Source organism: Pristiophorus japonicus, chromosome 9 (genome assembly GCF_044704955.1).
Source record: "Pristiophorus japonicus isolate sPriJap1 chromosome 9, sPriJap1.hap1, whole genome shotgun sequence".
NCBI lineage: Eukaryota > Metazoa > Chordata > Chondrichthyes > Pristiophoridae > Pristiophorus > Pristiophorus japonicus.
Genome location: NC_091985.1, coordinates 23,424,248 through 23,448,065, shown reverse-complemented (window position 1 = coordinate 23,448,065; position 23,818 = coordinate 23,424,248). Strand labels below are relative to the sequence as shown.

The 23,818-nt window shown below is 45.1% G+C and overlaps 1 protein-coding gene across 1 annotated transcript in view; it reads left to right on the top strand.

The window, feature by feature from the left end:
• The window catches only part of LOC139273868 (cation channel sperm-associated auxiliary subunit epsilon-like), a 252,269-nt gene that overhangs the window by 217,639 nt on the left and 10,812 nt on the right, over nt 1-23,818 (top strand). The window contains exon 18 of the mRNA XM_070890944.1: nt 20,766-20,819. Within this exon, the coding sequence (XP_070747045.1) occupies nt 20,766-20,819 (54 nt within the window). The remainder of the gene's footprint in view (nt 1-20,765; nt 20,820-23,818) is intronic.

Sequence of the window (23,818 nt, the reverse complement as noted above, 5' to 3'; positions counted from 1 at the left end):
CCAGAGGGCTACCAGTGTTCCCGGAATGTGGCACTGAAACCCAAGGTGCCGCACCCCCATTGCCAACGGCACATGCGAGCCAGGAGGAAGCTCTTGCTTTTGGCTCGGAGGATGTTCCTTCCTCGGGAACGTCCTCTCCAGCATCCGGCTAACCATCGGATCTGCCGTCATCGCCCCCAATGAAGCAGCGCCTGAGGAGCAGTGCGGCAAGGCGGCTTGGAGTCGGGAGGGGAAGGGGAAGGGGGAGAAGAGATGGGGGGGGAAAGGAAAATGAGGTGCATGGCCGCGTGAGTTGGAGTTGTGACAGTATTGTTCTTGCTTGTTAATAAATGTTGGGAAGTTTGGGGGAAATGGGGAGGGGGGTACCTTGTTGTATTTGCATGTGTGTTATTGGAAATGTAAAAAATTTAATAAATGATATAAATGTTATAAATTCGTTATGGGTTGGAATGGGGGTGGGGTGTTTTTTTAGAGTTATAAATATGAATTAATACAAATGTTATCATAATTTTTTTTCCTTTAACATAACATTGTTGCGCATTTTCTCAGATAGTTGCAACGTTAAACACTGGTGATTCCTTAACATGAAAGAGGATAATTAAGCGTGACTTGAATCAACTTTAACTTTAACTGTCTACAAGGTAATGTACAGCATTCATGTATGAGCTGCAGGGACAGCAATCTTGCAGCTTTGTAAATACCACCAATGTTATTTCAAGCAAAGTGCTCATTTATGAGCTGCTGACTTAAGAGTCTTGCAGCTATGTAGCCACCACGGGCCCTTTCCTGCGGTCTACAGGGGGGCGGGGGCATGGTTTCATCGTCAGCCTGATTGTCTGCCCCGAGGTCATCGTCCACCTCCTCGTCCTCCTCTTCTTCAGTCTGCCACCTCTTTGATTGGGCACATAATGCTCTTCAATACCTTCTGCCATTTCCAATCTGCAGCATATGCGTAGTCATCAAGAAAGGCTGAGAAATTACAGGCCCCATTACAATAACAATCAGTATTACACCCATTGTTCATAAATAATAAATGTACCTACTAAAAACAAATAAAATAAATTCAAATCGTCCACAGTATGATAAAATGTTTGTTCAGATTTTCAAATCAACTTAAAATAACCCCAGATTACATCAAAACTCCCCAAAAGTTGAAGCAGCCTTTTATATGAAAAGTCCTCCGATTTACAAAATGGCGTCCACACCGCTGGGTTAAGTTCAGGTGAGGGCCGCTTTTTTTCAGCGTTTCTCTCAGCGATATGTGGACGAGATGCCGAAAGTAGCGTTCGCCGATATTATGGGCGTTAGTTTCCATTTTTCTGACGTTTATGGCAAAAAAAAATGGGCGGACAGTATTATTAATTCTCAGTGTTAACTATATGCCGAAAGTAACGCTGGGTGATAAGTGAGCGATAAATGGGTGTAAGTTTCCATTTTTTGGCTAAATGGGCGCTATCTGGGCGTTATACCTCATCTCAGCGTTAAAATGGACATTAAGTGGGCGGTAGCGATGCAAAACTTATGGAAAGTCCAGTCCTATAAGTCAACAATCTTTTTCACCCTTTCTTACTTGTTTCAGTACTTTTGAAATATCCTCAATATTACCTTTTTGTGCTGCAATTACAACATGTTAATGGATAAATTCAGGTTAACAATACTCTTTTATAAAGCTGTTCGGACCAACGTAAACAGAAATGCAAGAAATTTGACATTCATCCTCATTACTCGCATTGTTACTTTTCTTCAAATGAGACATCTTCTGTAGATCCTTCCAAGTGCGCTGGATGCAAGATACTGTGTTCATTGCATACACAAATGCCTCTCATGATTGCCAGACTTTGTGTTTAGTATTGGCTAGCCATCCACCCCAAAGAGCTGATTTCATTAATGTTCCAAAGGGGAAAGATGGTTCTAGCAACAGGCTGGATATGGTGTAAACAAAATTTACTGAGAGTTTAACTAGACATGAGATTGGCCACCACCAGATTTAGCTTGAAAGGGAAAATGGAGCGACTGATAGAGTTAGAAACACATAGGTGCTCGTGTAAGCTGAAAAAGATGACATCAGTGTTGCTGACATTGCTGCAGGAAATTTTCACTCATCCAGGAATCAATGTTGGCCAGTCAGTTGGAAAGTACTGCAACAGCCTTGGTGGCAGTGAAGAGGTAGAGTGGGGTGTCATCAGCATGCAGGAGAAAGCTAAAGACATGGCACCAATATTAAGGGGAGGGGCAGGGGGTTTAATTGTGCTTTTTGTGGTGGAGTCCAGTGGTGGTGGCTGCTGATATTCATTTTAATTATCTGCTTGGAGATACCAGGCAAGAGTCAGGAACCGCACACATGTTGGCACTCAGGATCCAGGAGACAGAAGTGTGGGGCAGCAGTGGACATTTATTTTTGTTTTGTTTTTATGGAGGTGCCAGTTTTTTTCAATTGTTTTACTTGAGCGTCATGGGTCATATAAACTGGATATTTCCCAGGTTGTTGATGGCCTACCCAGGTTGTCTAGTGTTATTTGGGTTTTTTTTGCAGGCAGAAAACATAAGAATATAAGAAATAGGAGCAGGAGTAGGCCATTTGGCCCCTTGAGCTAGCTCCGCTTTTTCATCATCATCATCATAGGCAGTCCCTCGAAACGAGGAGGACTTGCTTCCACGCCAAAAAGGAATGAGCTCACAGATGTTTCAATGAAGGACCTAATATTCCAGGTCCCGAACTACATGTTGAAGGATGGAAGAAACCTGTGCGTGGATTTTTTTAACGTGTGGTGACCGTTGCACATCAGTCACCACACGGGCTTGACAGAGCTAGGTCTTGGCCCAGTGGCAAGGATTAACCAAGACGGCTGGAGACCAGCCCTGCTGCACGGACCTAGTGCACGCACATATTGCAGTGTGGGCTGGTCCGTGCGGCCCCAGGACCCTTGCCATTGCTGAGCCCCGAACTCACGCCTCTACTTGGTCATGATCACGACCATGAGCAAGACCATCAGCAGGCCGAGACCATTACAGGGAGCAACGTGCGGCGGCCTGGGCCGGAAATCGGCTTGGTCCCAGCCTGCAAGACCATCAGCAGGCCGGGGCCATTGGAGGGAACAACGTGCGGCGACATGCCACTGCAGGGAGCAGAGCATGCTGCTGCAGGAGGGTGACGGCTGTGAAGAAGGCGACTGGATTTGACATCACCCAAATCTAGATCGCTGATTGGCGTGTGGGCAGGTACAGCTGGAGCGGCGACGTCGGGGCGGAGGAGCGGCGAGAGTTCGTAGAGGATCCGCCATTTAATTAGATCATGGCTGATCAGATCTTGGGCTCAGCTCCAGTTCCCTGCCACTCCCCATACCCCTTCACTCCCTTATCATTTAAAAATCTGTCTATCTCCACCTTAAATATAATCAATGACCCAGCCTCCACAGCGCTCTGGAGCAGAGAATTCCACAGATTTACAACCCTCTGAGAGAAGAAATTCCTTCTCATCTCAATTCAAAGTGGGCGACCCCTTATTCTTAAACTATGCCCCCAGTTCTAAATTCCCCCACGAGTGGAAACATCCTCTCTGCATCTAATTTTCGAGCCCCTTCGGTATCTTATATGTTTTAATAAGATCACCTCTCATTCTTCTGAACTCCAATGAGTATAGGCCCAACCTGCTCAACCTTTCTTCACAAGTCAACCCCTTCATCTCATGCATCAACCTAGTGAACCTTCTTTGAACTGCCTCCAATGCAAGTACATCCTTCCTTAAATAAAGAGACCAAAATTGTATGCAGTACTCCAGGTGTGACCTCACCAATACTCCGTACAGTTGTAGCAGGACTTCTCTACTTTTATACTCTATCCCCCTTGCAATAAAGGCCAACATTCCATTTGCCTTCCTGATTGCTTACTGTACCTGCATACTACCTTTTTGTGTTTCATGCACAAGAACTCCCAGGTCCCTCTGTACTGCAGCATTTTTTAATTTTTCTCCATTTAAAGAATAATTTGCTTTTTTATTTTTCCTACCAAAGTGGATAACCTCACACTTTCCCACATTATACTCCATCTGCCAAATTTTTGCCCACTCACTTAGCCTGTCTATATCCCTCTGCAGATTATTTGCGTCCTCCTCACAACCCACCCATCTTTGCATCATCAGCAAACTTGGCTGCATTACACTCAGTCCCTACATCCAAGTCATGAATATAGATTGTAAATAGTTGAGGCCCCAGCACCAATCCCTGTGGCACTCCACTAGTTATTGTTTGCCAACCAGAAAATGATCCATTTATCCTGGCTCTGTTTTAGAAACATAGAAACATAGAAAATAGGTGCAGGAGTAGGCCATTCGGCCCTTCGCGCCTGCACCGCCATTCAATGAGTTCATGGCTGAACATTCAACTTCAGTACCCCATTCCTGCTTTCTCGCCATACCCCTTGATCCCCCTAGTAGTAAGGACTACATCTAACTCCTTTTTGAATATATTTAGTGAATTGGCCTCAACAACTTTCTGTGGTAGAGAATTCCACAGGTTCACCACTCTTTGGGTGAAGAAGTTTCTCCTCATCTCGGTCCTAAATGGCTTTCCCCTTATCCTTAGACTGTGACCCCTGGTCCTGGACTTCCCCAACATTGGGAACATTCTTCCTGCATCTAACCTGTCTAAACCCGTCAGAATTTTAAACGTTTCAATGAGATCCCCTCTCATTCTTCTGAACTCCAGTGAATACAAGCCCAGTTGGTCCAGTCTTTCTTGATAGGTCAGTCCCGCCATCCCGGGAATCAGTCTGGTGAACCTTCGCTGCACTCCCTCAATAGCAAGAATGTCCTTCCTCAAGTTAGGAGACCAAAACTGTACACAATACTCCAGGTGTGGCCTCACCAAGGCCCTGTACAACTGTAGTAACACCTCCCTGCCCCTGTACTCAAATCCCCTCGCTATGAAGGCTAACATGCCATTTGTTTTCTTAACCGCCTGCTGTACCTGCATGCCAATCTTCAATGACTGATGTACCATGACACCCAGATTTCATTGCACCTCCCCTTTTCCTAATCTGTCACCATTCAGATAATAGTCTGTCTCTCTGTTTTTCGCACCTCACATTTATCCACATTATAAGAACATAAGAAATAGGAACAGGAGTAGGCCATATGGCCCCTCGAGCCTGCTCCGCCATTCAATAAGGTCATGGCTGATCTGATCATGGACTTAGCTCCACTTCCCCACCCGCTCCCCATAACTCCTTATTCCCTTATCGTTTAAGAAACTGTCTATTTCTGTCTTAAATTTATTCAATGTCCCAGCTTCCACAGCTCTCTGAGGCAGCGAATTCCACAGATTTACAACCCTCAGAAGAAATTTCTCCTCATCTCTGTTTTAAATGGTCGACCCTTTATTCTAAGAGCATGCCCTCTAGTTCTAGTCTCCCCCATCAGTGGAAACATCCTCTCTGTTCTAACATTTCTAAATCTCTTTATCGTTACTAACTTTAGCTATTGAAACAGAATTACTGGAGTATGTACATTCACCATATGTAGCAATTTACATTACATTTCACCTGCCACTGTTCTACATATTTTACCCAACTCATTTTGCATCCTCAGATTCAACAACCACCCTTCCTCCATTCCAGTGTGTTAGCTTTTGGAGATTTAAATAATTTGTATTGACCTTCTGAAATCAAATAATTATTATAAATTAAAAACAGAGAAATCCCAAATTTGATCCTGGAGGCATCCACTCAGTACTCACACACCCACCCACCCCTCCAAAAAGTACAGTACCCATTGCTTCCCAATATTCAGCCAATTTCTTATTCATTCCCAGGTGGGGTTTCACTGGGAATATCACATGCTCAAAAAAAGTCAATGAAGATGGCCAGTCTTGAATGGCCAGTGTGGCTGTTAGTTATCAGGTTAAAATACAGGTACACTTAATAATTAGTTCCATTATTTACAGCTATGTGAGGCTGATGCATCTGTAGCTGCCCGTTCCAATTTGAAAATGGGTTCCACTTTATCTTTCTTCAAAACTAACAAGAATGCAAAACTCAGCATTCAATTCCTTCATACTAACACATCACAAATCTAATTCCTCGTTCTTCTTAATGCACTAGAATAAATACCATCCTTTCCAGGAGATTTTCTTTTGTTTTTAGCTTTTAGGCTGTCTCGGACCTCCTCATTTAAATCAGTCATGTTGCTTGTGCTTTCTCTTTAGAGTTGTCAACTCTTCCTACTGAAGTACTGAAATAATTTTTTGCAGTTATGTTTAAAGGGGTTGAATGTTGAAGATTAAGAAGTACAAAATTTGTGTATGCAAGTCTTGAGAAGATGGAAATATATACAAGTGGAGGGTTAAACATTAAAATGTAGATTTAATTAAATATTAAGCTTAAAATAGCAACAGGAGAACTTCTAGAAGGTTTAAAATGAAAACATAAAAATACAGCAGATGCTCTTGAAGGTGTAATCAGAATGAAAAGAGGAAACTGGTAAAACATATTACAATGGTCATTGAAGGAAAGAAACAGATTTGTTGAGGATATTTGCAACTAGAAAAGCATTAAAGCAGGCCCCACAAAGATGACCGATGTGGGCAGGGGCTTGGATGCAAACTACATGTTAGAAATGGGTTTTTTTAACCCCCCACAATAGTTTGCACCATAGGAAATGTTTGTAGCTTTGCCATTCCAGTAATTTTATGTAAACTCAGTGTTCCATTCGCCAAACACAGAAAATCTATTAAAAAAAACACAAAATCTCTCAAGGAATTCATAAAACTATTCCAAGTAAAATATCTGACTTCCAATAAAAATATAAATTTTACACACTCTGCTATAGTGGTCCCCATGTAGAAAAGCAAAAATATTATCGTAGCTTAGAATTACAGGAACAAATATAAGTAGCACCTCCATTTCATGCAGTATGGATGATGCTAGATATATGTGGGCATATACCGTTAGCCACTTGAAATACAAAAAACATAATATTTTAGGTAATACCAAATAAACTCTCCCCTTCATTCCAATTCTATTCAATAACTACCCAAAGTACATCACTTCATACTATACTTATTATACTTCATCTGCCATGCATTTGCCCACTCACCTAACCTATCCAAGTCACTCTGCAGCCTCATAGCATCCTCCTCGCAGCTCACTCTGCCACCCAACTTAGTGTCATCCGCAAATTTGGAGATACAACATTTAATCCCCTCGTCTAAATCATTAATGTACAATGTAAACAGCTGGGGCCCCAGCACAGAACCTTGCGGTACCCCACTAGTCACTACCTGCCATTCTGAAAAGTACCCATTTACTCCTACTCTTTGCTTCCTGTCTGCCAACCAGTTCTCAATCCACGTCAGCACACTACCCCCAATCCCATGTGCTTTAACTTTGCACATTAATCTCTTGTGTGAGACCTTGTCGAAAGCCTTCTGAAAGTCCAAATACACCACATCAACTGGTTCTCCCTTGTCCACTCTACTGGAAACATCCTCAAAAAATTCCAGAAGATTTGTCAAGCATGATTTCCCTTTCACAAATCCATGCTGACTTGGACCTATCATGTCACCTCTTTCCAAATGCGCTGCTATGACATCCTTAATAATTGATTCCATCATTTTACCCACTACCGATGTCAGGCTGACCGGTCGATAATTCCATGTTTTCTCTCTCCCGCCTTTTTTAAAAAGTGGGGTTACATTGGCTACCATCCACTCCACAGGAACTGACCCAGAGTCTATGAAATGTTGGAAAATGACTGTCAATGCATCTGCTATTTCCAAGGCCACCTCCTTAAGTACTCTGGGATGCAATCCATCAGGTCCTGGGGATTTGGCGGCCTTCAATCCCATCAATTTCCCCAACACAATTTCCCGACTAATAAGGATTTCCCTCAGTTCCTCCTTACTAGACCCTCTGATGCCTTTTATATCCAGAAGGTTGTTTGTGTCCTCCTTAGTGAATACCGAAACAAAGTACTTGTTCAATTGGTCTGCCATTTCTTTGTTCCCAGTTATGACTTCCCCTGATTCTGACTGCAGGGGACCTACGTTTGTCTTTACTAACCTTTTTCTCTTTTCATATCTATAGAAGCTTTTGCAGTCCATTTTAATGTTCCCTGCAAGCTTCCTCTCGTACTCTATTTTCCCTGCCCTAATCAAACCCTTTGTCCTCCTCTGCTGAGTTCTAAATTTCTCCCAGTCCCCGGGTTCGCTGCTATTTCTGGCCAATTTGTGTGCCACTTCCTTGGCTTTAATACTATCCCTGATTTCCCTTGATAGCCACGGTTGAGCCACCTTCCCTTTTTTATTTTTACGCCAGACAGGGATGTACAATTGTTGTAGTTCATCCATGCGGTCTCTAAATGTCTGCCATTGCCCATCCACTGTCAACCCCTTAAGTATCATTCGCCAATCTATCCTAGCCAATTCACACCTCATACCTTCAAAGTTACCCTTCTTTAAGTTTTGGACCATGGTCTCAGACTTAACTGTTTTGTCCTCCATCCTAATGTAGAATTCCACCATATTATGGTCACTCTTCCCAAGAGGCCTCGCACAACGAGATTTCTAATTAATCCTCTCTCATTACACAACACCCAGTCTAAGATGGCCTCCCCCCTAGTTGGTTCCTCGACATATTGGTCTAGAAAACCATTCCTTATGCACTCCAGGAAATCCTCCTCCACCGTATTGTTTCCAGTTTGGTTAGCCCAATCTATATGCATATTAACGTCACCCATGATAACTGCTGCACCTTTATTGCATGCACCCCTAATTTGTTGTTTGATGCCCTCCCCAACATCACTACTACTGTTTGGAGGTCTGTACATAACTCCCACTAGCGTTTTCTGCCCTTTGGTATTCTGTAGCTCCACCCATACCATTTCCACATCATCCAAGCTAATGTCTTTCCTTACAATTGCATTAATTTCCTCCTTAACCAGCAACGCCACCCCGCCTCCTTTTCCTTTCTGTCTATCCTTCCTAAATGTTGAATCCCCTTGGATGTTGAGTTCCCAGCCTTGGTCATCCTGGAGCCATGTCTCCGTGATGCCACATCGTATCCGTTAACTTCTATCTGCACAGTTAATTCGTCCACCTTATTCCGAATACTCCTCGCATTGAGGCACAGAGCCTTCAGGCTTACCTTTTTAACACACTTTGACCCTTTAGAATTTTGCTGCAAAGTGGCCATTTTTGTTTTTTGCCTTGGGTTTCTCTGCCCTCCACTTTTACTCATCTCCTTTCTGTCATTTGCTTCTGTCTCCATTTTGTTTCCCTCTGTCTCCCTGCATTGGTTCCCATCCCCCTGCCATATTAGTTTAACTCCTCCCCAACAGCACTAGCAAATGCTCTTCCTTGGACATTGGTTCCAGTCCTGCCCAGGTGCAGACCGTCCGGTTTGTACTGGTCCCACCTCCCCCAGAACCGGTTCCAATGCCCCAGGAATTTAAATCCCTCCCTGCTGCACCACTGCTCAAGCCACATATTCATCTGAGCTATCCTGTGATTCCTACTCTGACTAGTACGTGGCACTGGTAGCAATCCCGAGATTACTACTTTTGAGGTCCTACTTTTTAATTTAGCTCCTAGCTCCTTAAATTCGTCTCGTAGGATCTCATCTCGTTTTTTACCTATATCGTTGGTACCAATGTGCACCACGACAACTGGTTGTTCACCGTCCCTTTTCAGAATGTCCTGCACCCGCTCCGAGTCATCCTTGACCCTTGTTCGTTAGCCAGTTTTCTATTCATGCAAATATATTACACCCAACCCTATGAGCTCTTATCTTGTGCAGTAATTTTTTATGTGTCACCTTATCGGATGCATTCTGGAAATTCAAATACACCACATCCACTGGTTCCCCCTTATCCACCCTGCTTATTCCATCCTCAAACAACTCCAGCAAATTTGTCAAACATGATTTCCCTTTCATAAAACCATGCTGACTCTGCTTGACTGCATTATGATTCTCCAAATGCCCTGCTACCGCTTCCTTAATAATGGACTCCAGTATTTTCCCAATGACACGTTAGGCTAATTGTCTATAGTTTCCTGCTCTCTGTCTCCCTCCTTCTTTTAATAGGGGCATTACATTTACAGTTTTCCAATCCATTGCAACCTCTCCAGAATCTGGGGCTAGACCTGCAACTTTTTTTGCAGCTTAACGCCCATTTAACGCCCATTTTACCACTGAAATGACGTATATTGCCCATATATCGCCCATTTTGGCACAAAATGGAAGCTGTTGGGCATTTTTAGGAAACTTACCGGCGAATGTTATATTCCCCATGTGCTTAACGCCGGGAAAAAATATTACAGCCCTCCCATTTTTTGGCGGCAGAATCATCAGAATGGGTGAAATCAACGTCCATAATATAAGAACATAAGAACATAAGAATTAGGAACAGGAGTAGGCCATCTAACCCCTCGAGCCTGCTCTGGCTGTGGACTCAGCTCCACTTACCTGCCCGCTCCCCATAACCCTTAATTCCCTTATTGGTTAAAAATCTATCTATCTGTGATTTGAATACATTCAATGAGCTAGCCTCAACTGCTTCCTTGGGCAGAGAATTCCATAGATTCACAACCCTCTGGGAGAAGAAATTCCTTCTCAACTCGGTTTTAAATTGGCTCCCCTGTATTTTGTGGCTGTGCCCCCTAGTTCTAGTCTCCCCGACCAGTGGAAACAACCTCTCTGCCTCTATCTTGTCTATCCCTTTCATTATTTTGAATGTTTCTATAAGTTCACCCCTCATCCTTCTGAACTCCAACGAGTAAAGACTCAGTCTACTAAATCTATCATCATAAGGTATCTCCTCATCTCCGGAATCAGCCTAGTGAATCGTCTCTGTACCCCTTCCAAAGCTAGTATATCCTTCCTTAAGTAAGGTGACCAAAACTGCACGCAGTACTCCAGGTGCGGCCTCACCAATACCCTGTACAGTTGCAACAGGCCCACCCTGCTTTTGTACTCCATCCCTCTCACAATAAAGGCCAACATTCCATTCGCCTTCCTGATTACCTGCTGCACCTGCAAACTAACATTTTGGGATTCATGCACAAGGACCCTGTGCGGAGGGGAGCGGGTAGGTCCGAGGGCCTCCTCGTAGGACTGCTCCTGGGCACGGCCAAGGGTGCCATCAGCCGGTCCAGGCAGCGGGCGGTCGAGAGGGTCGTTCAACCTGACTGCCTGCCTCTCTTCCGCTCTTACATCCGGTCCAGGGTGTCCTTGGAGATGGAGCACGCGGTGTCCACCGGTACGCTCGCGGCCTTCCGCGAGAGGTGGGCACCGGAGGGACTGGAGTGCATCATCACGCCCGGCAACCAAATTTTAATTTGGTTTTCCGTTTTAAAGTTTAATTTGTTTTAGTTGCCGGTGCTTTTAGTGTCCCCCTCCCCTTTTATAGGGGGCACTGGAGGGAAAAAAATTTGATTTTAGTGCCCAAAAGAAAAACCAAAAAAAAAAAGAAAAACACAAAAAAGAAAAAAATGGGCCTTGTAAATATCTGGTGTGTCATCCAGGTCGGGTGGCAATGATTAATGTTTATGTTTTACAGGTAAACTCCAAAAGAGTTTCATGCACAAGGACCCCCAGGTCCCTCTGCACTGCAGCATGTTGTAATTTCTCCCCATTCAAATAATGTTCCCTTTTACTGTTTTTTTTCCCAAAGTGGATGACCTCACATTTTCCGACATTGTATTCCATCTGCCAAACCTTAGCCCATTCACTTAACCTATCTAAATCTCTTTGCAACCTCTCTGTGTCCTCTACACAACCCGCTTTCCCACTAATCTTTGTGTCATCTGCAAATTTTGTTACACTACACTCTGTCCCCTCTTCCAGGTCATCTATGTATATTGTAAACAGTTGTGGTCCCAGCACTGATCCCTGTGGCACACCACTAACCACCCCGATTTCCAACCCGAAAAGGACCCATTTATCCCGACTCTCTGCTTTCTATTAGCCAGCGTTACTTTCTGCACGGAATTAACGCCAAGGTTTAATAATACCACCCACCCACCCACTTTTTTTTGTCATAAAGAACACATTTGGCAAAACTAATGCCCAGCAGATCGCCCACCATCACTTTCACCACCTTGCACACATATCGCCCACAATATCGCCCGCCCAAAAAAGCGCCCATAAAAAGTGGAACTGTTCTGAGCAAACGCCAGCGGTGTGGCTGCCATTTTTAACATCGCAGGTCGCTTCATTAAAAGAGCTGCTTCAACTTCGGGAGAGTTTGCCTTGACTCTGGAGTTCTTCTCAGGTGAAGTGAACATCTCAACAGACATATTTTCAGACTCTGGACTATTGGGGGTTTACTCTAAGTATATTTTAGTGAGGAAATCATTGCTTCTGATCAATTGCTATTATACTTTCAATGCAATGGGGCCAGCAAACAATAACTGTGCTTAAGCAGCACTTCAGATGTCTTGACCACTCAGGAGGGGAGCTACAATACAACCTTGAGCAAGTAGGTAAATTCGTGGTCGTGTGCTCGATGCTGCACAACCTGACTATCAGGAGGGGTCAAGAATTGCCAGAAGGGTCTGATGCTCCACCTCAGGAGAGAGAGGAAGAGGACGACGAGGGGCTGGACGCTGACCTAGGGCCAGACAATCAGGCTGGCTATGCAACCATGCCCATGACCCCCTCCAGACCGCAGGAAAGGGCCCATGGTGGCTACATAGCTGCAAGACTGTTACATAAGGAGCTGATATCTGAACGATTTGCCTGAAAGAGCATTGATGTGAGTGACAACGCTGATACACTGTTGTGTGTGTGCAGCTCAGACATCAATGGTGCCCTTCATCTTGGTGCCAGCTAAAGTTTATGTTGATTGAATTTAATTTGTATTTAACCCTTTCATGTTAAGGAATCACCAGTGTGTAATGGTCCAGCTATCTGAGACAATGCGCAACAAGATTATGTTCAATAAAAAAAAATTTATACCAACATTGGTCTAAAATCATAAGTATCACAGGCAATAACACCCAACCCCTGCCCACACCCCACTTTTTCTACCGTTGACATCAATCAAATGTTCAACATGTCCAGCAACACAGAATACAAAGGCAAAGCAGGAGGGTTGTCCCCAGCCGCCATACATTACAACAAATTGCATTCATCCAGGTGGAGATATAACAGCCATCACCTGCGGACATGCACCTCATTTTCCTTCCCCCCTCCCCTTCTTCTCCCCACCTCTACCCCTTCCCCTTCTCGCTTCACGGCGTCTGGCCAAGGAGCTTCTCAGGCGGTGCTTCATTGGGAGGGATGAAGGCAGATGCGGTGGTTACACGGGTGCGGGAGCAGGTGGGGGGATGCCGAGGGGGTAACATTCTCTGATGCAGAAGCAGGATCTTGGTCCTTGCTCTCATCTGTCGTTCGCAGTGGTGGTGCGGAACCTAGGGGTGGAGTGCCGCGCTCTGGGACCACTGGGAGGCCTGTGCCAGCAGTGTTCCTGGCTATCGCATCCAGGGCCTCCGCCATAGAAACATAGAAAATAGGTGCAGGAGCAGACCATTCGGCTCTTCGAGCCTGCACCGCCATTCAAGATGATCATGGCTGTTCATGCAACCTCAGTACCCCACCCCTGCCTTCTCTCCATACCCCCTGATATCTTTAGCTGTAAGGGCCACATCTAACTTCCTTTTGGATATGTCCAACGAATTGGACTCAACAACTTTCTGTGGTAGAGAATTCCACAGGTTCACAACTCTCTGGGTGAAAAAGTTTTTCCTCCTCTCGGTCCTATATGGCTTACCCCTTATCTTCAGACTGTGACCCCTGGTTCTGGACTTCCCCAACATTGGGAACATTCTTCCTGCATCTTCTGAACCAATATTATTTCTCACTACTGCCCAGATCTCATCCTTTATTAACAAAGCTACTCCACCTCCTTTTCCTTTCTGTCTATCCTTCCGAATTGTCAAATGCCCCTGAATATTCAGTTCCAAGCCTTGGTTATCTTGCAACCATGTCTATCGAATCATACCCATTTATATCTATTTGTGCCATCAACTCATCTATCTTGTTACGAATGCTGTGTGCATTCAGATAAAGAGCTTTTAATTTTGTCTTTTTATAATTTTTCCCTGTTTTGTTCTGATACACTCTTATTTTTATACATTCTGTCCCTTCCTGTCACACTCTGGTATAATTTCCCCCAATGCTACCCTGCTCTATTACCGTCTCCGTGTTCTTTGACTTTTAAAATTTCTGCTCACCTGAATCCTCCCCCCCATTATTAAGTTTAAAGGCCTCTCTACAGCCCTAGTTATTCGAATCACCAGGGCACTAGCCCCAGCACGGTTCAAATGATGCCCATCCCAACAGAACAGCTTCCTCTTACCCCAGTACTGGTGCCAGTGCACCAGGAATCAAAACCCATTTCTCCCACACTAGTCTTTGAGCCACACGTTCATCTCTCTGATCTTATTTACCCTATGCCAATTTGCTCGTGGCTCAGGTAGTAATCCAGAGATAATTATCTTTGTGGTTGTGTTTTTCATTTTTTAAACAAACAGATGAAGGGAGTTCCTTGAAGCTTCCTCTTTTTCCATGACCTCATGTCTTCTCTCTCTGCTGACTGTAAAGGCCACACACTTCTTGACTTAGAGATAAAGAAGGTTGGGCCAGGATATTGCCTTCTGAGGCCAGTCCGGTGCGGCCGAGGTAAGTGGTGGACTGCAACCTCGCTCCTGGCATCATCCTGCTCTGTCTCAAGAATCTTCTGTTGATGGGGCTTGTTAAACCCGCCCTGTGAGGTTCCTTTAAAGGGATCATGGCCAACTTTATTTTGACAGTTTCTGCTGTCAGTGTTCTACAGCATTGACAAACACTGACAAACACGGCTTATGGAGGGAGTCACAGCACGCAGGAAGCTTCTCTTCCCTTCCAAAAGGCGGAAGAAACCGCCCCAGGACACCAACGCAGCCTGGTTTTGCATTCCACGGGAGGACACAAGCAGGGATGTCTTTAGGAGGGCCTGGCTGCAGTGGCGCAAAACTTTTAATGATCTCAGTAGATCACGAAACGTTACTGCAAAGCCACACTCAACCTCATCCTGCTGTGCCACTCATCACATCCCCATCACTCTGCCTTCCCTACCCTACTCCTGCACACCCTTACTCACACCAACTTACCTTGCACGTCCACCCATCCCTCTCTCTCTATCTACATTATCACATCCCATCTCAAGCCACCCCTCACACTCCCCCTCATCCTTGTCCAATCATACTAACTAACAACACACGAGGGTAGGCACTTGTGTCCTTTAGCCAATGTTCATGTAAAGTTTCTGTTAATGTGCTGTCAAATATTGAAATCTTTATTTTTAAGACTTTGCGTTCTTGGACAGATTTGTGTGCACCTTTGGTAGTGGCTTAGTCAGCTGCAATGAATGGTGAGACATAAGGGTACCAGGATTAACCCCCCACCACCACAATGGTGATGAATGTGAAAGGATTGGCTTGCGCATTTCAGAGTTGCTTTATGGTGCTGGTGTGGGGTGTTGCCAACCTGGCACATCATGTGGCAGTCAGGATGTACGGCGTCAAGTGAAGTAAATATGGCCATCGCGAGGCCATCCCTGGCTTCCCAGGCAGCAATGTCCCGTGTCCTGTGCAGCATCAGGTGTTTGTGGAAAAGTTTGCTGTTGTTAGTGATGCTGTTGTGTCTGGTGATGATGGTGTGCTGGTGATGTCGGTGTTGGGGCTGATCGTGATGGGATTCTGAGGACCAAGGTGAGTTTTTTCAAGTGCACCAATGCTGCTGGATTAGATGGCAGCTGAAGTTAAGATGACAGAAACTATCTGTCAATGGTGAGAGAGATTGCTCCAAGGTGGTGACACTGGATAGAGAGTTTACTCCAAACATTTCCAACCTTCCTAAAGCTCAAAAATGTGTTCTAAATCCTGAAGACTCCAGCTTCTAACATTGGAGAAGTAAACAGCTGTGAAATGGTAGCTTTTATACCACTTTTGCAGCTGTCACTTATTCAGAGCAATGGAGAGTCATTGAAAACCCGACCTACTTATCTGATGTGATCCCCGAGCATTGTGAAATGCATCAAAAAGCTGGAAAAATGGTAAGTAGATGGCAAAATGCTGATTAAGTATGTTTAAACACCCTCTTAACTACTTCAATTGGCTCAGCTGCCGCTTAGTATCGGGTCTATAAAGCATAGGCCCCAGTGGAGTGCACACTACATGGGAGTCCTCCCACTGTTTATCGGGGACTTGGCCTGGAGGGTGGTGCACGGAGCAGTCCCGTGCAATAAATTTTTAAGCCGGTTCACGGGCTCCCAGGCCGCCTGCAATTTCTGCGGTCTGGAAGAGTCCGTGTTCCATGTTTTTGTGGAATGTGCGAGGTTGCAGCCCCTGTTCCACTATTTAAAGGGGCTGCTCCTCAATTTCTGGTTGCACTTCAGTCCTACACTCCTGATCTTTGGGAACCCTGTGCGGAGGGGAGCGGGTAGGTCCGAGGGCCTCCTCGTAGGACTGCTCCTGGGCACGGCCAAGGGTGCCATCAGTCGGTCCAGGCAGCGGGCGGTCGAGGGGGTCGTTCAGCCTGACTGCCTGCCTCTCTTCCGCGCGTACATCCGCGCCAGGGTGTCCTTAGAGATGGAGCACGCGGTGTCCACCGGTACGCTCACGGCATTCCGCGAGAGGTGGGCACCGGAGGTCCTGGAGTGTATCATCACCCCCGGCAACCAAATTTTAATTTGATTTTATATGTTTTAAAGTTTAATTTGTTTTATTTGCCAGGTTTTTAGTGTCCCCGTCCCCAGTTTTATAGGAGGCACTTGTAAATTATGGTTTTAGAGCCCAAAAGAAAACACAAAAAATCTACAAAAAATTACAAAAAAACCCCCCAAAAAAACAAAAAAAGGGTTTTGGGAAATGTTTGGAGTGTCCCCCAGATCGGGGGGCACGTAATTTAATGTTTATGTTTGCCCCCAAAAGAGTTGTAAAGCATAGGCGCCGATGGAGTGCACTCTACGCGGGAGTCCTCCCACTGTTTATCGGGGACTTGGCCTGGAAGGTGGTGCACGGAGCAGTCCCGTGCAACAAATTTTTAAGCCGGTTCACGGGCTCCCAGGCCGCCTGCAATTTCTGCGGTCTAGAAGAGTCCGTGTTCCACGTTTTTATTGAATGTGCGAGGTTGCAGCCCCTGTTCCACTATTTAAAGGGGCTGCTCCTCAATTTCTGGCTGCACTTCAGTCCCACACTCCTGATCTTTGGGAACCCTGTGCGGAGAGGAGCAGGTAGGTCCGAGGGCCTCCTCGTAGGACTGCTCCTGAGCACGGCCAAGGGTGCCATCAGCCGGTCCAGGCAGCGGGCGGTCGAGGGGATCGTTCAGCCTGACTGCCTGCCTCTCCTCCGTGCGTACATCCGGTCCAGGGTGTCCCTGGAGATGGAGCACGCGGTGTCCACCGGTACGCTCGCGGCCTTCCGCGAGAGGTGGGCACCGGAGGGACTGGAGTGCATCATCACGCCCGGCAACCAAATTTTAATTTGATTTTATATGTTTTAAAGTTTAATTTGTTTTAATTGCCGGGTTTTTAGTGTCCCCCTCCCCTTTTATAGGGGGCACTTGTAAAAAAAAAACAAAGAAAAGCACAAAAAAGTACAAAAAAAAAAAAAATATAAAGAGGTTCGTGATAAGTGTCCCCCAGATCGGGGGTCACTTGAACTAATGTTTATTTCTGTTTCCAACCAAAAAAGTTGTAAAGCATAGGCCCCGATGGAGTGCACTCTACGCGGGAGTCCTCCCAATGTTTATTGGGGACTTGGCCTGGAGGATGGTGCACGGAGCAGTCCTGTGCAACAAATTTTTAAGCCGGTTCACGGGCTCCCAGGTCGCCTGCAATTTCTGCGGTCTGGAAGAGTCTGTGATCCATGTTTTTATCGAATGCACGAGGTTGCAGCCCCTGTTTCATTATTTAAAGGGGCTGCTCCTCAATTTCTGGTTGCACTTTAGTCCCACACTCCTGATCTTTGGGCACCCTGTGCGGAGACGAGCAGGTAGGTCCGAGGGCCTCCTCGTAGGACTGCTCCTGGGCATGGCCAAGGGTGCCATCAGCCGGTCCAGGAAGCGGGTGGTTGAGGGGGTCGTTCAGCCTGACTGCCTGCCTCTCCTCCGTGCTTACATCCGGGCGTCCCTGGAGATGGAGCACGCGGTGTCCACAGGTACGCTCGCGGCCTTCCGCGAGAGGTGAGCGCCGGAGGGACTGGAGTGCATCATCACCCCTGGCAACCAAATTTTAATTTGATTTTATATGTTTTAAAGTTTAATTTGTTTTAATTGCCGTGTTTTTACTGTCCCCCTCCCCTTTTATAGGGGGCACTTGTAGATTTACAGTTTTAGGGCCCCAAAAAAACACAAAAAAAATTATAAAGCAGGTCGTGATAAGTGTTTGGAGTGTCCCCCAGATCGGGGGGCACTTGAACTAATGTTTATTTCTGTTTCCAACCAAAAGAGTTGTAAAGCATAGGCCCTCGGCAACCAAATTTTAATTTGATTTTATATGTTTTAAAGTTTAATTTGTTTTAATTGCCGGTTTTAGTGTCCCCCTCCCCTTTTATAGGTGGCACTTGTAAAATTTATGATTTTAATGCCCAAAAAAAATCACAAAAAAACCCCCCCAAAAAAATACAAAAAAACCCCCAAAAAACAAAAAAGGGCAGTTGAAAAGTGTCTGGAGTGTCCCCCAGATCGGGGGGCACTTGAACTAATGGTTATTTTTGTCCCCAAAAGAGTTGTAAAGCATAGGCTCCCAGCAACCAAATTTTAATTTGATTTTATATGTTTTAAAGTTTAATTTGTTTTAATTGCCAGTTTTAGTGTCCCCCTTCCCTTTTATACGGGGCACTTGTAAAATTTATGATTTTAATGACCCCCAAAAAAATCACAAAAACAACACAAAAAAAACAAAAAAACAATTTAAGAAAAGGGCAGTTGAAAAGTGTCTGGAGTGTCCCCCAGATCAGGGGGCACTTGAACTAATGGTTATTTTTGTCTCCTAAAAAGAGTTGTAAAGCACAGGCAGACTCGGCACTTGGGAAACTGACACGGAGGCAGGTTCAGAGCGGAATCCTGCCCCGCTATAAATCTTTTAGGATTTGATAGTGGGCCCAGCTCCAAACCCGCCTCTTGAGCATCGGCAAAATCCCAGCCTTGGTGTGGGATATTAAAACATGGACATTGGTGCAGTCGAAGATGCATTTTCTAAGGTTGGGTTTAAAGCACATTAAGGGGATGGGGGAGATTTCTGTTGTTCACTATTTTGAGCAAAATCATAAACCTGCATAAAGAACGTTTATAGTTTCATTATCACTCGTGAATAAATTCTCCCCAGAGGAAGTGGATCTTTACCCTTCAGCTGGTCTATCCAGTGGTGTCCACGCTTTTGGACTCCATGGACCATAAAGCTTTGGGACCCACATTTGGGGCTCAATTTTGCCCAACCCCTTAAGTGCGCCGACTTTGCGCGCTGGAAACGGCGCCGGAAAAAAGCCGCCCCATCCTGGCCGCTCTTCCGAGTCCCTGAAGTCCCAGCGTGGTGTGCATTGTGAAGTGGGGGCCGGAGCAACAGACCAGCGCAGAAAGCACTGCCGGCAGCTGCACGCATGCGCAGTGAAGTCTACGCACATGCTTCTGCCCTCCCAGCATGTCCTGCGGGCTGTGAGCAGGACCTGATGCTCGCAGCCCCTATCCCCAGCCGAAGGGACACCCCGATCTCGCTGCATCCTATCCCCGGCCGAGTGGCCTCCCGCACCGGCCGGCCGGCCCACTGAGTTCCCGGGCCGAGGTAGGACTTCAGTTTTATTTTTTATTTATTGATGGTTGTGCTTGAGAGTTTTGATTGAGGGGGGGCAGGAGAAGAGTTTTGGGTGGGGGGGGGGGGGGAGAAAGAGTGTTTTGTGGTGGGGGGGGACTTTTAAAAAAAAAAACTTGATTCTGGCATAAAGGTCGGAATTCTATTTTTTATTAGTTATTGATTGATTGCTTATTACTTTTTGTGGTTTGTTAAGTGCTTTGTAAGTCTTGGAGATTTAAATGTACTAACCTGCGCCGATTTCTTAACTGCCCGCAAGGTTTTTCAGAGCTGGCCACAAACGCTGACCTAAGTCGAGTTGGAGTAAGTTTTAGCTGCCAAAGTGGCATAAATGGCCAAAACTGTCTGGGTATGCCTCCTAAAAAAATCATACCTAACTGACTTACTCTGGCTCACATTTTGGGGGGAGGGGGGCGGGAAAATAGCATTTTTTAAATTAGGCTAGGAAAAACAACTTACTCCAAAAAAATTGATGCAAGTCATGGCCAAAATTGGGCTCATCAAGACTAAATCCAGGTTCCCATGGATTTGCATATATCTCAAATAGTTGAGACGAGTAGATGTTCTGCTTTAGGACTTATCTGCCAAAACAGCGCTTTCCAGACTTTGGCATTCACAAAGATTCAAACGGCATAAACCGATAAATAGGAAATATGAGCATAAATTAGAACTGGATTGCCTAGGCCAACAGTACACGATTGCCAGGGGTCACATATGGCCAGTGGACCACATGTTGAACATCTTGGGCCTAAAAGTAAAGTGGCTCATTGTAGTCACATTGATAAATGAAATTTTCCAACCCAAGTTTTACTGTCACCAGGTACAGAACTTTCTCTCAAGAATGTATTTTCCATTACTTTCCTGTTATTTTTAATTTGCCAGTCTTTTAATTTTCTAGTCTTATATTTGTTTGTTTCTGCAGTTTCTGTGAATTGACAGCTCAATTTGCTGTGGAAACCTATGGAGTGTTAATCAGGTATAGTTTCTATAACAAAAGTAATCATCTAGAGTAGTGTGTGCAATCCATTGCATTGAGCAGCACAAAATACGGGAGTAAAGAATTATTTTTACTGAGTTAAGAGTGTTCTGTTCAATAGGCATGGCACAGTGGAATTTTTGTGCATCATTTGAATTTTAGGACACAAATGATGAGAAATATGCAGTATGATAGCTTTGCATCATTTGCATCCATTATAAGAATATGAGAAATAGGAGCAGGTGTAGGCCATTGGCCCCGCGAGCCTGTTCCGCCATTTAATAAGATCATGGCTGATCTGCTCCTGGGCTCAGCTCCACTTCCCTGCCCGCTCCCCATAATCCTTCACTCCCTTATCATTCAAAAATCTATCTCCACCATAAATATATTCAATGACCCAGCCTCCACAGCAATCTGGGGCAGAGAATTGGACAGATTTACGACCCTTTGAGAGAAGAAATTTCTCCTCATCTCAGTTTTAAATGGGTGACCCATTATTCTAAAACTATGCCCCTAGTTTGAGATTTCCCCATGAGTGGAAACATTCCGCATCTACCTTGTCGAGTCCCCTCATTATCTTATATGTTTCAATAAGATCATCTCTCATTCTTCTAAACTCCAATGAGTATAGGCCCAACCTACTCAACCTTTCTTCATACGTCAACATCTTCATCTCAGGAATCAACCTAGTGAACCTTCTCTGAACTGCCTCCAATGCAGTATATCCCTCCTTAAATAAGGATACCAAAACTGTACGCAGTACTTGAGGTGTGGCCTCACCAATATCCTGTACAGTTGTAGAGGGACTTCTCTCCTTTTATACTCTATCCCCCTTGCAATAAAGGCCAACATTCCATTTGCCTTCCTGCTTACTTGCTGTACCTGCATACTAACTTTTTGTGTTTCATGTACAAGGACCCCCGGGTCCCTCTGTACTGCAGCATTTTGTAATCCCTCTCCATTTAAATAATAAGTTACTTTTTTTTTTCCTACCAAAGTGGATAACCTCACACTTTCCCTCATTATACTCCATCTGCCAAATGTTTGCCCACTCACTTAGCCTGTCTATATCCCTTTGCAGATTCTTTGGAGATGAAATTGCCCCTTTCCTTAAGGCCTGTTACCACCGGATATCGGCGGCAACGCTGCGGAATGCATTGGCCGCCGACTTTTCGTGCAATGGCCGCCATTATCATAATTCTGATCCTGCGGCATCCCGGCGGTAACCCACTCCCGCCCCCCCACCACCGCTCCACTGCTGCCGCTCTGTCCTAAGTGAGTCATTAGTGCGTGCACCACCCACCCAACAGCGCAATTCCACCAAGAAAATCTTCCTCCTACCGGGCGGTGCCAAAAGCTAATATTTTTCAGACGGTGCAGTGAGGTTGTAGTCATTATAAAGTGGTGGTGTGACTCCCATTAAAGTGGAGGATGCACAGCCACTGCCGCCATTTTTTTTTGTCGGCCGACTGCCATGTCGGGCAGACAATTATGCCCCCAGGTGGACTCATGGACCGAACTTTAAAAATTGCGCAGGCTCTCCTCTTCAAGTGAAGGGGAGCTGCGTGGTGATGCGGCGCCGTGATGATGTCATTAGCGCTAGACTGATGACTGACAGCGGCAGACACTACACCCCATCCCACCCCCAACTTCTGCCCCTCTAGTGTGCTTACCGACGTATATCCGCCGTCATTATGAGCGACTTCCGGTCTGCTGGAAAAAAAAAGCCAAGAGCTGATTTTCACTCAGGGGGCCACCTCATCCACCGTGGTGGTAAAAACACTAGAAACGGGGTGCGTGAGCCCCATTTCCAGCGGTGAGCAATTTTGGTCCCTTTGTGTCATCCTCACAACTTGCTTTTCCACCCATCTTTATATCATCAGCAAACTTGCTACATTGCACTCGGTCCCTTCATCGAAGTCATTAATATAGATTGTAAATAGTTGAGGCCCCAGCACCGATCCCTGTGGCACCCCACTAGTTACCATTTGCCAACCGGAAAATTACCCATTTATCCCGACTCTGTTTTCTGTTAGTTAGCCAATCCTCTATCCATTCTAATATATTACCCCCAATCTCATGAGCTCTTACCTTGTGCAGTAACCTTTTATGTGGCACCTTATCGAACGCCTTCTGGAAATCCAAATGCACCACATCCACTGGTTCTCCCTTATCCACCCTGCTCGCTACATCCTCAAAGAACTCCAGCAAATTTGTCAAACATGATTTCCCTTTCATAAAACCATGCTGACTCTGCTTGACTGTATTTTGCTTTTCCAAATGTACTGCTACTGCTTCCTTAATAATGGATTCCAGCATTTTCCCAACAACGGATATTAGGCTAACTGGTCTATACTTTCCTGCTTTCTGGCTCCCTCTTTTTTTTAAATAGGGACGTTACATTTGTGGTTTTCCTATCTGCTCCAGAATCCATGGAATTTTTGTAGATTGCAACCAATGCATCCACTATTTCTGCAGCCACATCTTTTAAGACCCTAGGTTGTAAGCCATCAGGTCCAGGGGACTTGTCCGCCTTTAGTCCCATTATTTTACCGAGTACTTTTTCTTTGGTGATAGTGATTGTTTTAAGCTCCCCCTCCCTATAGCACCTTGATTATCTATTATTAGGATGCTTTTAGTGTCTTCTACCGTGAAGACCGATACAAAATATTTGTTCAAAGTCTCTGCCATTTCCCTGTTCTCCATTATTGATTCCCCATTATAATACATTTGCTCATATTTACTGGTGTAACCTCAGAAAATTAAGGGCTAAAGTGTTCAAAAATGACATGGCAAAAACAGTTTTTTTAGGTGTCGAGACTGTAGGTGTAAAACAATAATACAACATATTCTTATCTTCTACAACATGCATCAGTGTTCTGTGTCAATTGTTCCTCCATTATTAATTGTATATTTAACTTTATTTATTCTAACATTTCTCTACTTCAAAGAATTGAGGTCAAATGCTGAAGATTCAAACATTTGTGATTTTCTTTGCA